Source organism: Phoenix dactylifera, chromosome 2 (genome assembly GCF_051530095.1).
Source record: "Phoenix dactylifera cultivar Ajwa chromosome 2, Ajwa_hap1_PhDact_Kaust_v1.1, whole genome shotgun sequence".
Lineage (NCBI taxonomy): Eukaryota > Viridiplantae > Streptophyta > Magnoliopsida > Arecales > Arecaceae > Phoenix > Phoenix dactylifera.
The window spans coordinates 54,264,611-54,275,874 of NC_143191.1; the positions used below are offsets into that span (position 1 = coordinate 54,264,611).

Below are 11,264 nucleotides of genomic sequence, written 5' to 3' on the forward strand. Positions count from 1 at the left end.
TAATCTCTAATGATCAAAGCATAACCCTATTAAAAAGCAAGCATCCGTCCGTCTGCTGATAATTATCTTAAGCTTAAATGGTTTTAGCTTAAACTCTTGTATAAAAAGCCAAGATGATGTGAGAACCAACTCCCCCCACTTCCTTGATGCCAGATACTGAAATCTAGATATGAACCAATAGCCCAAGTTTTGGGACTACCGAGCTACATTATTAAGAATTTAATAGCTACTGGAAGTTCAATAGGTACAGAATTCCTGTCTGGGCTCCTTAACTATACAAATCTGAACCAGACCCAAATGAGACTGCGGTAGGTTGGATCAATCTAAGACCCACCCCGGGTATATACCTCTTAAGCTTAGACTCCAAACCCCATCACCTGATGGGGATGATAAACACATGTATTGTAGTTACAGCAGAGACATCCAATTTATATTGGTAAAAATATTTATCTTGACAGTGTTGCTCTCATACAACATGACCACAACGAAGTTTGACAAATAATATACTATCCTCAACATATCAGCACCAGATCAAACATCATAAATATCACGACTGTCACTTAAAATACACTAATGCTGCATTTGTGGAAAGGTTAATAACACATTTGAACGTTTCCAGCATCAGCTGAAACGGCTCCGTACATCACAAAAGAAATTAGTTTTCACATGTTTGGCTTCCATGATAGCTGAGCTCTCCAGATTGACTCAAGGGCCAGCAGATTGGAAATCCATTTCCTGGACTAAAATTTCTAGACTTCCATAATGGCTCTTGAGATATATGAGGCATCATGCCATGTGGTACATGATGCGCCAAAAATCAGGCATCGATAAAATGGATGTCAAAGGTGTTGGGGTGGATCTGCCACACGTTCAAGGCAGCATATTCTTCTAAGCACTCCTTTAGCTGAGCTTCGCTATAACCCTGCCCAAACAATGTCAAAAGGACAATCTCATTAACAAGCAGAAACGAGAAGACAAATATCATGAAAAGGGTGATGCTTTCTAATAAAATGAAAACATCACTATTTCCATAAACTGTGTAGGATAATACAAAGCACATACACTTGTTAGTTCATCTTGTCCCCGTGCAAGTATCAATTGGATAAAGCTCACACATAAATTATTTATGTTCTGACAGAGCATAAAAACTACCTAGAAGCGTAATGACATACAACTTTCAAGGATTAATGGTAAGTGTAAACAGCACCATGCACTGTGATAATAGAGATAAAATGTAAATATCATGAATGCAACGGTGAAGCAGAGGTGAGAAATGGAATTGCAAGGGTAAAATAGGCTCAGAGATGTAATAAAAACATTGGCAATGCGAGGTATTAGTCTGCAGGCACAAAGGAAGACATGCATGGTTACAAGAATATCAAGGTCAAAGAAAAAAATCACCATGATCGGACATCCATCTCAACTAAACCTAAAAATAAGAACTTAGAAAATTATGCCTCTTAACTAGTATGCCATGCAATGTTTTTCTTGAGAAATCCCGTCTTGTTGACAACAAACAAAGACATGCATGTCACCAATTCTAGATCAAGTAATTTAGAGCAAATTTCTCATAAGCACTTATTTTAAGTCATTTTCCCAAAAAAAAGATATTACTAATCATGGAAAAAACAATTTTCATCTTCAATTTCTAATAATGCTAGATTTGTGGACTCTTCTTACATGCCTTATCATGGCACTTCTATAGGAGAAAAGTGCACATCCATAAATAAAGCACAGAAAAAGGGGAAAAATATGGAATCTAGATGTAGCAAATAGGAATTTACAATACATAAAGCAACAATGCAAACTGATTCAATTTGGATGATAGACCAGTCGGCTATTAAAAGTAAGATTACACAAAGTGCTTTATGTGGTTTCAGGAGCTTCTTATAGTTTATAAAATTTATCAATTGTTTAAAACGTATAAGATCATAAAAATCTGAAAGGGTTAAGCAATAAGTGCTAACCTTTCTGGATATCCAGTTGAGAGCATGAGCATAGCTTACATCCATGCTGTTTGTCCTGGCAGCCTCATCTCGTAAGATTGAATAGATATCAGAGATGGCATCTAAACCAGATCTTTGGCGATCATCTGAGTATAATGAGAACTTTGACATCTGCATCAAACGCAGTGCCTCATCCACATCACTCTGAGCTACTGTTTCAGAAAATCGAAGCCTTGCTAATGCCTGCAATTAGAGATGATGATTTCCTGGTCATGAACAAAGAATGAAAATCTGTGTTGGGTATTCAAGCTCTGGCATTGTCAACCCAAGCTATGCCTAAATGCTAAGAACCACTGTTTAATCAGGAAAAAGAAAAAGTACTCAGAATTAAAGATAGGGCTCACAATAGATATCCGCAGAATGCTGAGAAGCGTTCTGACAGTTGTATAAGAGTGTGGTGCATTTGATTTAGCTTCATCTTGGCGGATGCTAGAATATGCAGTAGCAATATACTCCTCAAGTTCCCTTGGGACAGAAGGAACTATTCTTCGTGCAGCTGAGATATATGCTCTGTGTAAGAGAATAAATAGTTACATCATCAAAGGATTTTTCTGAATCAATAACAAAAATATATGACAAGGCTTGTTAGCAGATACATAAAAATATTAAGAAGAATTACCTCAGAACAGATGGTTCAAGTGGTGTGAATCCAAGTGAAGGAGATTCAAGATTTTGATGCACGTGGACCACATGTCTTGCCATTTCAAGGTCACTATCCATGTCTGCTCGATCCAGAATAAGCCATAGGAGGTCAAAACGTGACAAAAGAGCTGGAGGAAGATTAATATTTTCAGCTGGAGTCCTCCGAAGATCATATCTTCCCCTAAAAAAGAAATAGAGATATTAGGCTGTTAAGATAAATAGGCCTTCAGCACAAAAATATCAAAATAAAATAAAAAATGCAGATTCAATTAGGACCAAGCAGGATTGGCAGCAGCAAGAACAGCTGTTCTTGCATTGAGAGACGTAGTGATGCCAGCTTTTGCTATGCTAACAGTTTGCTGCTCCATCACTTCATGGATTGCAGTTCTATCTGATTCTTCCATCTTATCGAACTCATCAATTGCACATATTCCCATATCTGCCAGTACCTGCAAATTTAATATTTCAAGCAACTTAGATTCCATACTCATTTGTAAAAGTTTTATAAAATAAAATGCACAGAGTATGGAATGAAATGGAAAATTTAAGGAATTCTGACAAGCAAAACATCTTTCATTTTTGGTGATTTAGTTTTGCTCCATGTATTTTCCAGGAAGCAAGCGACGAAAGCCAATTGCCAACATATGCTTGCAAGAGCATGCCATGCATGTCCATGCCAGAGAATGCAAAGTTATGACTGGACATGTTGGAAATACCATGAAGATATGAACTATAAGCACAGACATTTATGTTTAGACTCAACTTGCACCTGCATATATCAACAGGCATCATCATCATCATCATACAATTGAAGGATTGAGCGGATGATGAGAGTCCATTATCATATAAATTTTCATATTTATATATGTACATACTATATATGATTAAACAGAAGTAATAATAAATAGAAAAAATAAGCAAAATAAAAGGAAAAGAAAAGAAGATCAGTCTCACCAGTGCTCCTCCTTCAAGAACCATCTCATTTGTGACAGGATCTTTCTGGACAGCTGCAGTTAGACCAACTCCACTGCTTCCTCGACCTGTAGTATACACTCCCCTTGGTGCAACATTAATAATGTGTTTAAGTAGCTGACTTTTTGCAACCCCAGGATCTCCCATTAAACAAACGTGCAGGTCCCCTCTGATCTGCACATCAAAATTGGTTTTCATGCAAGGCTGGTTAATATTCATCTTAAGCCATTTAACTACTGACAGTGAAGAATATTTTCTAAAATAGAAAAAGTTATATTGGTTTTATCTCAGCAAATCACATCTCAGAAATTTCTCTGGCTCTGGAAATGGACTTGAAAGAAGAAAAACCCATTTCTTTCATTGTAAAAGAAAAGAAGGAAAATATATGTCACTGTTTTTTCACTGCAAATGCTTGTGTTTCTTTAAATTTCACACCTGAAGAGTGAGATGAGATACAAGCATTCTGCAATTAGATATTTTATTACATAATAAACTAAAATATTGTGTCAAGTCAGCATAGTCAGGACTGAATGACCTAATCATAATAACACTAATAAGTTAGCAATGTCACTTAATATTTACCTTCATACCATCCGAGAGTTTTCGATGAGGGGCACCCACAAGTAGTAGTAGAAGAGCTTTTTTAACATCTTCATGGCCAAATATTTCAGGTGCTAACGACTTTGCCAACTTATTATATATATCACCATCCTCAGCGAGACGTTCAATTTTCTCCTGCTCATCATCTTTAAGTTCATATCTGCACCAAAGATCATAGCTTTATATGAAATTGTGAATTAATTAAGTGCTTAATGATCAGAAGATTAAGCTTCACTAACTCCTGGTGAAGGAATTTTCAGATCTTCACATGATATTTGACATTTGACAACAAATTTGCACAGAGAAGGATGACAATGTAAAAAGAAGTTTGCATCTGTCAAGCAGGTTTAACTCCAAATTTGGTTTCCTTGCTGAATGTATTCAGCCTGAAGGATGTTTCAATGCAAATTAAAGATAGTACATTAGCCTTTTTTTATTATAGTGCTTATTTGTACCCTAATTGCTATAATTCCATATATAGTACATGATAAATTTCATATCATCATGGACAGTGCAGTCACAGAAATTTCCTGGATTAGAAGTAAAGGACTTGCATCTTAGAAAAATAATACTTGAGAACAGTTTACATTTGCATATAAAGAGAGTTGGATGAGGTAAATCTAGAAGGATAAGACCTAATGAAAGGCCACAGTAGCTAGACAAGCTAATCAAATTTGGACAAGCAAGATCAAAGTAACGCTTACTTGTTTCTACTGCCCTTTTAAGGAACAGTGCTGTGACAACAATAAAATGATTGAAATAGGTGTTGCAGGTTAATGTAGTTGGCCAACCTTCTAAAAGAACACACGTTCTGTTAACATAGCTTTGAGAAAGAATGTAATGAGTGTGAAAAACGTATAGTCCATTTTTTGACAGGCATATATTTCCTCATCTACAAACTTCAAATAGTAGCAGGAGTTAACGAAAGAATTCACTTGTTTTTATTGATGCGCAAATTGGTAGACCAAAAGTAATTGAAGGAGAATCACAAACATAAAATGCCTAAAGAGTTGTTCTCGTTTTATTCCATGCTAACAAAACTGCAGCCTTATTTGCCACATGAAGTCTGCAAATGGAAGAAATAGTGTTTCTACCACCAAGGATATCTTTATTTTCTGTATAGTCCCAGCTAACATATACCATCTCAACAGCTAAGATTTAGAAAATTGTAATTAAAAAATCATGCTGTTACCATATATGTTTGCTCTATTTTTTTTAAAAAAAAACAAAACAATTTTCCATGTGCTTCTAATTGGATGGATGACTTTTAAGGAACAGATATGTTCAATCAGTTACTTTAAAATCTTGACATAAAATCGTCAAAGTACCAACATCGATAAATGGACTGAATAATTAACTGTTGACTGTTATGATCTGACTTACTCTTCATATTTTTTCTTGAATTGGGTAATGGACATGGCTTCCAAATATGTATCTGCAACCAAGCCTGCACGCATTGCTCTGAATCCAGTGTAAGGAATTGGAAGGAAAATCCCCGACAACTCAACCACATCACCTGGGGCAACCTGATAAACCAACGATTTCACCTTCTAGCTTTATTAGTGATAAAGTTTTATAAAACTAATAAAGCTGCAAATGTAATAAAGCACCTCCACCAATTGAAGGCCATTTTTAATTTAGATAGAAGTATATGCGACCCTTATTTCTTGCATCTAATTCTGATTGACTTTCAGATAGAATTAACTGTCCTTGGAAAATTCAATTCACAACCCAATATCTATTCCTTTGCATCTTTTAAGGACAAATCCACGAGGCAAAAGAACCTTTAAAGAGAAGGGAGATGATTATGTTCAAAAGACAGAAAACAATGTGGATCTAGAAGCCTGTCTCATGATGCAACCAACTGGAAGTGGGGCAGTGGTTGGATGTCCCTCTTGAAAAAATAGAAGCATCAAAAAGGAAGATAATTATAAAGTTCAAGGCAAAGAAACACTGGATGATCAGTTTGTGGCTCCTGGTGGGGCACAACATCATTTCACGTCATACTTCTAGAAACAGAGGAGATATTAGATGATTTCCTCTCAAGAACTTGTTATGCATTCAATGAGGGACCAACTTGTGTGGAAAAATTTCAGGTTTACCATGTCTGTTCGCCCACCAAAGAAAAAAAACATGACAAAAGAAATCCTAATAACACACTAACCTTTCTAGTAAGCTCTCCTCTGAGATGAACAGTTAAAGACCGTGGAATGTGGCCCTTTGGAACATGTTCTGCTAACTCCTGAATCCTTGCCTACATGTAAACCACAACAAACAAAAAAGCAATCAATGTATGGATAAGAATAAAAGAGAAAGCAATGCACTGGAACAGAAAAGGGAATGCATTTACGAGAAAAGTTTATAAAGTTTGAAATTGGCATGTCTTATAGTTTCTTTCCATAGTAACCCTATCATAACATCAAATTTGAAGGGAACAGGGATTCCTACTGTATATACACACATCCTTGTGCAAGTCAAATTGTCTAAAGACATCAGAATAGATGCTATAATGCTCCTCTGTTGTATGAAAGTGAACAGTATTAACAATACTGATGTGTATCCAACTGTCGAAGCCCTAAAGGAAAACATAATTTACTATGTGCATAAATGTATGGAAACTCATGAACAGGGAAAATAACAATAAGGTGTCAGAATCTGCATTCCAAATATAAAAAAATAAAGGCTACCTTGGAATCTTATTAGATGCTTCCAATCACATTTGGTTCCATATCTGAGTCCAGAGATCAAAATGCAGGAGAAACATATATTGCTGGTCTAGGAAGCAGGAAGAGAAAAGAGAAAAATGCGATTGAAGCTTTTGGAGAAGAAAGATCAGGAGAATTATAGACGTAAAAGAGAGGCAGAACAATGCAAATTTTCTGAAAAGCAACCATGTTTTAACCGATTACCGACTATTCCATTGCCAATTCAAAGCCACAACTCTTCACAACCAAATTTTTTCATAGCATTTTCATGTAGTCAGTTCTTCCCCTACAGATATGAGTTTGCACTGCTACCAATTTTATGTAACATGAAGTTATATAAGCAGGAAGAGAAGAGAAATGTGCATTGAAGCTTATCCGCAACAGCACAATTTTTCCAAAAAAACAATCATGTTTCAACTAATACCCAACTATTCAATTGCCAATTCAAAGCCCTGGTTCTCCCCAACCAAATTTTTATGCATAGTATTTTTATATACTAAATTCTTCTCATTTGAAGTCATAGAAGCTGCAAACTGAAAAAGGAGAAGATTTAGGTATAGACACAAAGAAAATGAATGAAAAGCAAATCCCAAAACCTTTCAAGTTGATAAAGATACTTGTAACAGAAAGGCTAAATAACATGGCTAAGTCCCACTATGATTCTCACTAATTCCTCAAAGTCTTCATTGATTGCTTTTTTCTCCATTTTTGGCCCTTCAACTGAATGCTAGACGATCTCCTAAATATAGTCACCTCGACCCCCCAACAAGAACCTATACAGACCATCTCAATACCAATTATTGATCTAAATATGTGTTTTCCCAAATAAATGTGATCCTTGCACTGATGCTGCAAAGCATATATACTTTTAGAGGACTGGAGTTGCAGAGGTCGTACCTCTGGCATCCAAAATACTAAAGCAGTTACTAAGAAATAACAGATTATTAACTCTATCAAAGAAAGGCTTTCCTTCCATATAAAGATATGAAGAATAAGAAGCTGAAGTTACCTCTTGAAATTTCAGAAACTTTGATGCTCTAAGCTGAAGGATAAGGTTCCCCTTTGCCTTATTTATTTTGCAGCGGCTTGACGGGCACTCAAATAGGGGCATAAATACTCGAGCAGTCACTTCCTGATTTTGTTGCAACGAAGAAAGAATTGAGCATATAATACCAATGGACATATCACATTGATGCAAAATAATTACGACATTAGAAATAAAGAGAATAAAAAAATTAGTAGGTCAGAGCTAGAATATATACAGCAGAGACTTGACTGGAATTGTCGGACATGAGCCCTCAGTTTCGTTTAACTAATCATTGGGATAAATGATGTGATTGTCACGAAAGATTGTTTTGCATATAGAGTGAAACGTATGTGTTTCAAGCATGGCAAATTGCCAAATTTTCACAGAGAGAATGACACAGGAATTGATACAGCTGTAAATCCATAGAGCGTTCATAAAATTTGAACTATCTTTCATTGTGTATTTGAGCAATAACTGAAGAAAATAAAAATTTAAGAAGAAACTATATAAGTGGCTATAGATCTTCCGAGAGACGGTAACAAGATTGACAACAACATTGAGACCACTGATGGGGATCATAACTCTTCCCATGATCATAGAAATTAAAAAAGAAAGAAAGAAAGAAAGAATCAAGTTTCAGTGGGAAATCCCAATAGACATATTCCATTACAACATCTTGACATATTGATGGCTATAGTTGTTGCTATCGCACTTCCTAGAAACAGGGCAACACATTAAGATTGCTGTAAATTATAAATATTGGTGCGTCCGTAGTGCCACAGGTGCCGTCTGTGAGACACACACCACAGACTACAATATTGACACAAGGATTCAGCATATAGTTTAGAAAAATGAAAAGTAGAAGAGAATCATTGGCATAGCCATTAAATAGTCTGCATCAAATCAAAGGGTAAGATGATGCAAAAGCACATTTTCCAAATTTATGATACCTGATAAATTTCAAAGCCACAGTCTTCACATGTATAAACAGCAACTTGCATCAAGGGCTTAACATCTGAGCAGCGTGTTATAATGCCAGAAATCTTTACAAGTTGGCCAATATTGGATGCTTTGACTTGTCTTATGGTCAGTGGGGTTCCCTTGGAGAATGCCTTGATGTAGACTTCACTGAAAGCCAGAAAGGTTTTCTTGTTAAGAATGGATGGAAATAAAACAAAAGGAAATAAAAAGAACAGATAGAGAAAGAAAAGAGACCAAAATTTTTCCTATAAAAACGAAACAGAGTATCAATGGCATATCAATAATAAAACACAATCCCATAGCAGCAACCAATGAGACATAAATAATTTACTATGCCTGTCAAACTGCAAAGGAAAAAATTAAGCAGCATTCCACTTTTATAAACAAAAAATTTGTCAGATGTGTCTGAACTGTACAGCCTACTTGAAGGGGATTTAGAAAAGCATAAATCTGCAGTACGATCAGTTTCTTTGCAGAAATGTTCCATTAGATTTAGTCGGCTCCTTTCAAAATGTCTCTCTCATACAGCTCCAAAACATTTATATTAGACTAATTTGAGTGTTATAATATAACCTTGGACATTTCGTTGGGTTAGATGATCTTAACACGCACCTCAAAGGTCGTCCCAAGTTTAGTTCTAATCTTGATATATTCTACTGAACACAATCTTAAATCATAAACGTTTTAAGGTGCAACACGAATCATGAGAAGCCTTTAGAAAGAAACAACCAAAAGAAACAACACATCAAAGACAAAATCCGAGTCCTTCATACTTTCAAGCACACTTACAAGAACCGCTTGATTTCCGAAGGCATCTTTTGAAGCGGGTCAGTGTTATCAGCACTATCCGTCCCATCATCCACTCTCTGCGTCATCAAGATGTCACGATCCTCATCCACCGGAAACACCTCGGTCGGCTCCGGCATGAGCTCGTCGATGGCCTCAGCGAAGATGCTGATGTAGCGCCGGGTGTTCTCCGTGACCCGCTGCAAGAACTCCTCATCCAGATCCTTGTACTATTCCCAAAACCAAAACCAAAACCACCATTAGATCTAGGGCAACAAACAAGAAAGGAAAAAGTTGGAGGCTTACATTGAAGAGGTCGTCGAGTTCGATCTGGACGGCGCGGAACTTGCGGTTGGAGACATCTTGCTGAAATTCCAGTTAGGGTTACGGTTAGAAGAAGAAGAAGCGGGGAGGAGATAGAAAGGGGCGGTTGGAGGAGGAAGCTTACGAGGAGCTTGAGGTACTTGGGCTCGCCGAGGGCGTCGGCGAAGTTGCTGAGAAAATCCTTGGCAAGGGCTGAGGATTCGAAGAAGAGGAGTGAGACCGAGATATAATTGCCGGGAGAAATGATAGAAATCAGGAATTTGGAAGTACCTTTGTCGGCATTGAAGTCGAGATTCTTCATGCCTCAGAGCTACCAAACGAGAGAGAGAGAGAGAGAGAGAGAGAGAGAGAGAGAGAGATGGATGGGATTAGAGGAAGAGAGGGGAAGAAAGGGGCCTAGGGCTTTTGGCGGGCGCGAATGCTGGTTTTGGCGGGAAGAGGAGGAGGGGGCCGGATGGACGGCAGCGATTGTTTTCTTTAAAGTGTCGGTAAACTGAGAAGCGCCGCTAATTTAAACGTCGTGGGTGTGCGTCGACGCGCTTCCTGTCTTCGGACAGGAGTTGGGCTGTGAATGATGAGCTTTAGGTGCATTACCAAGTCCCAAAATGGAAGTGAATTGCAGGTTTAGGTTTGAGCATGGTAACCATGTTTTTTTATATAAAAAAATAGATCCAACTATTTTTGACGTTTCCCTGGCTGGATTTTTTTTGTTTTTTACTAAAACGAGTATTTCTACAGGTACGAATACACCCAATCGAAATAGAAAACAAAAGATCCGAAGTTCTCCGAGCATCTCTTCCTTCCCAGTCCATAGGGTGCCTCCTGAGTGGCTCGCTACATATGCTGTCACCCAGTCAGCCGCCCCGTTAGTTTCACAATAGACATGCGTAGCCTGAAATGTAACACCTTCACTCACCATCATCCAAATATCGTGGAGTAAGGAATGAACTCCGCCGACACTGCTCGGGCCCTTTCGGACTCAACTGATAACTGTGGCTGAGTCACCTTCCAACATGACTGACCTCGCCTGAAACACCCGTCGCGCGTAACACATACCCATCTAGGCCGCCCACAGCGCAGGGTTATTCTGGATAAGCAAAATGATCAAGAATTTTTATTCAATTGTTCTTGTTTTTTAGTTGTGTGATTTATTAACTGATTGTTTGCAGTTTAATGATGCTAAATGTTATTATTAGTGGTTTTTTGTTATTATTTGTTGTT

The 11,264-nt window shown here is 37.4% G+C and overlaps 1 protein-coding gene across 1 annotated transcript; it reads right to left on the minus strand.

Moving 5' to 3' along the window:
- Nucleotides 1–427: 427 nt before the first annotated feature.
- Nucleotides 428–10,530, minus strand: PRL (Minichromosome maintenance (MCM2/3/5) family protein). Its single transcript, XM_008810428.5, has 15 exons — nucleotides 10,314–10,530; nucleotides 10,168–10,235; nucleotides 10,026–10,085; nucleotides 9,723–9,949; nucleotides 8,903–9,080; nucleotides 7,935–8,057; nucleotides 6,385–6,474; nucleotides 5,604–5,746; nucleotides 4,203–4,380; nucleotides 3,603–3,794; nucleotides 2,925–3,097; nucleotides 2,626–2,829; nucleotides 2,351–2,516; nucleotides 1,968–2,189; nucleotides 428–922 (listed from the first exon to the last, which is right to left on the minus strand). Exons 1-15 carry the CDS (start codon nucleotides 10,342–10,344, stop codon nucleotides 818–820), a joined length of 2,160 nt encoding a protein of 719 aa, XP_008808650.1. The 5' UTR covers nucleotides 10,345–10,530; the 3' UTR covers nucleotides 428–817.
- Between the last annotated feature and the right edge of the window lie 734 nt (nucleotides 10,531–11,264).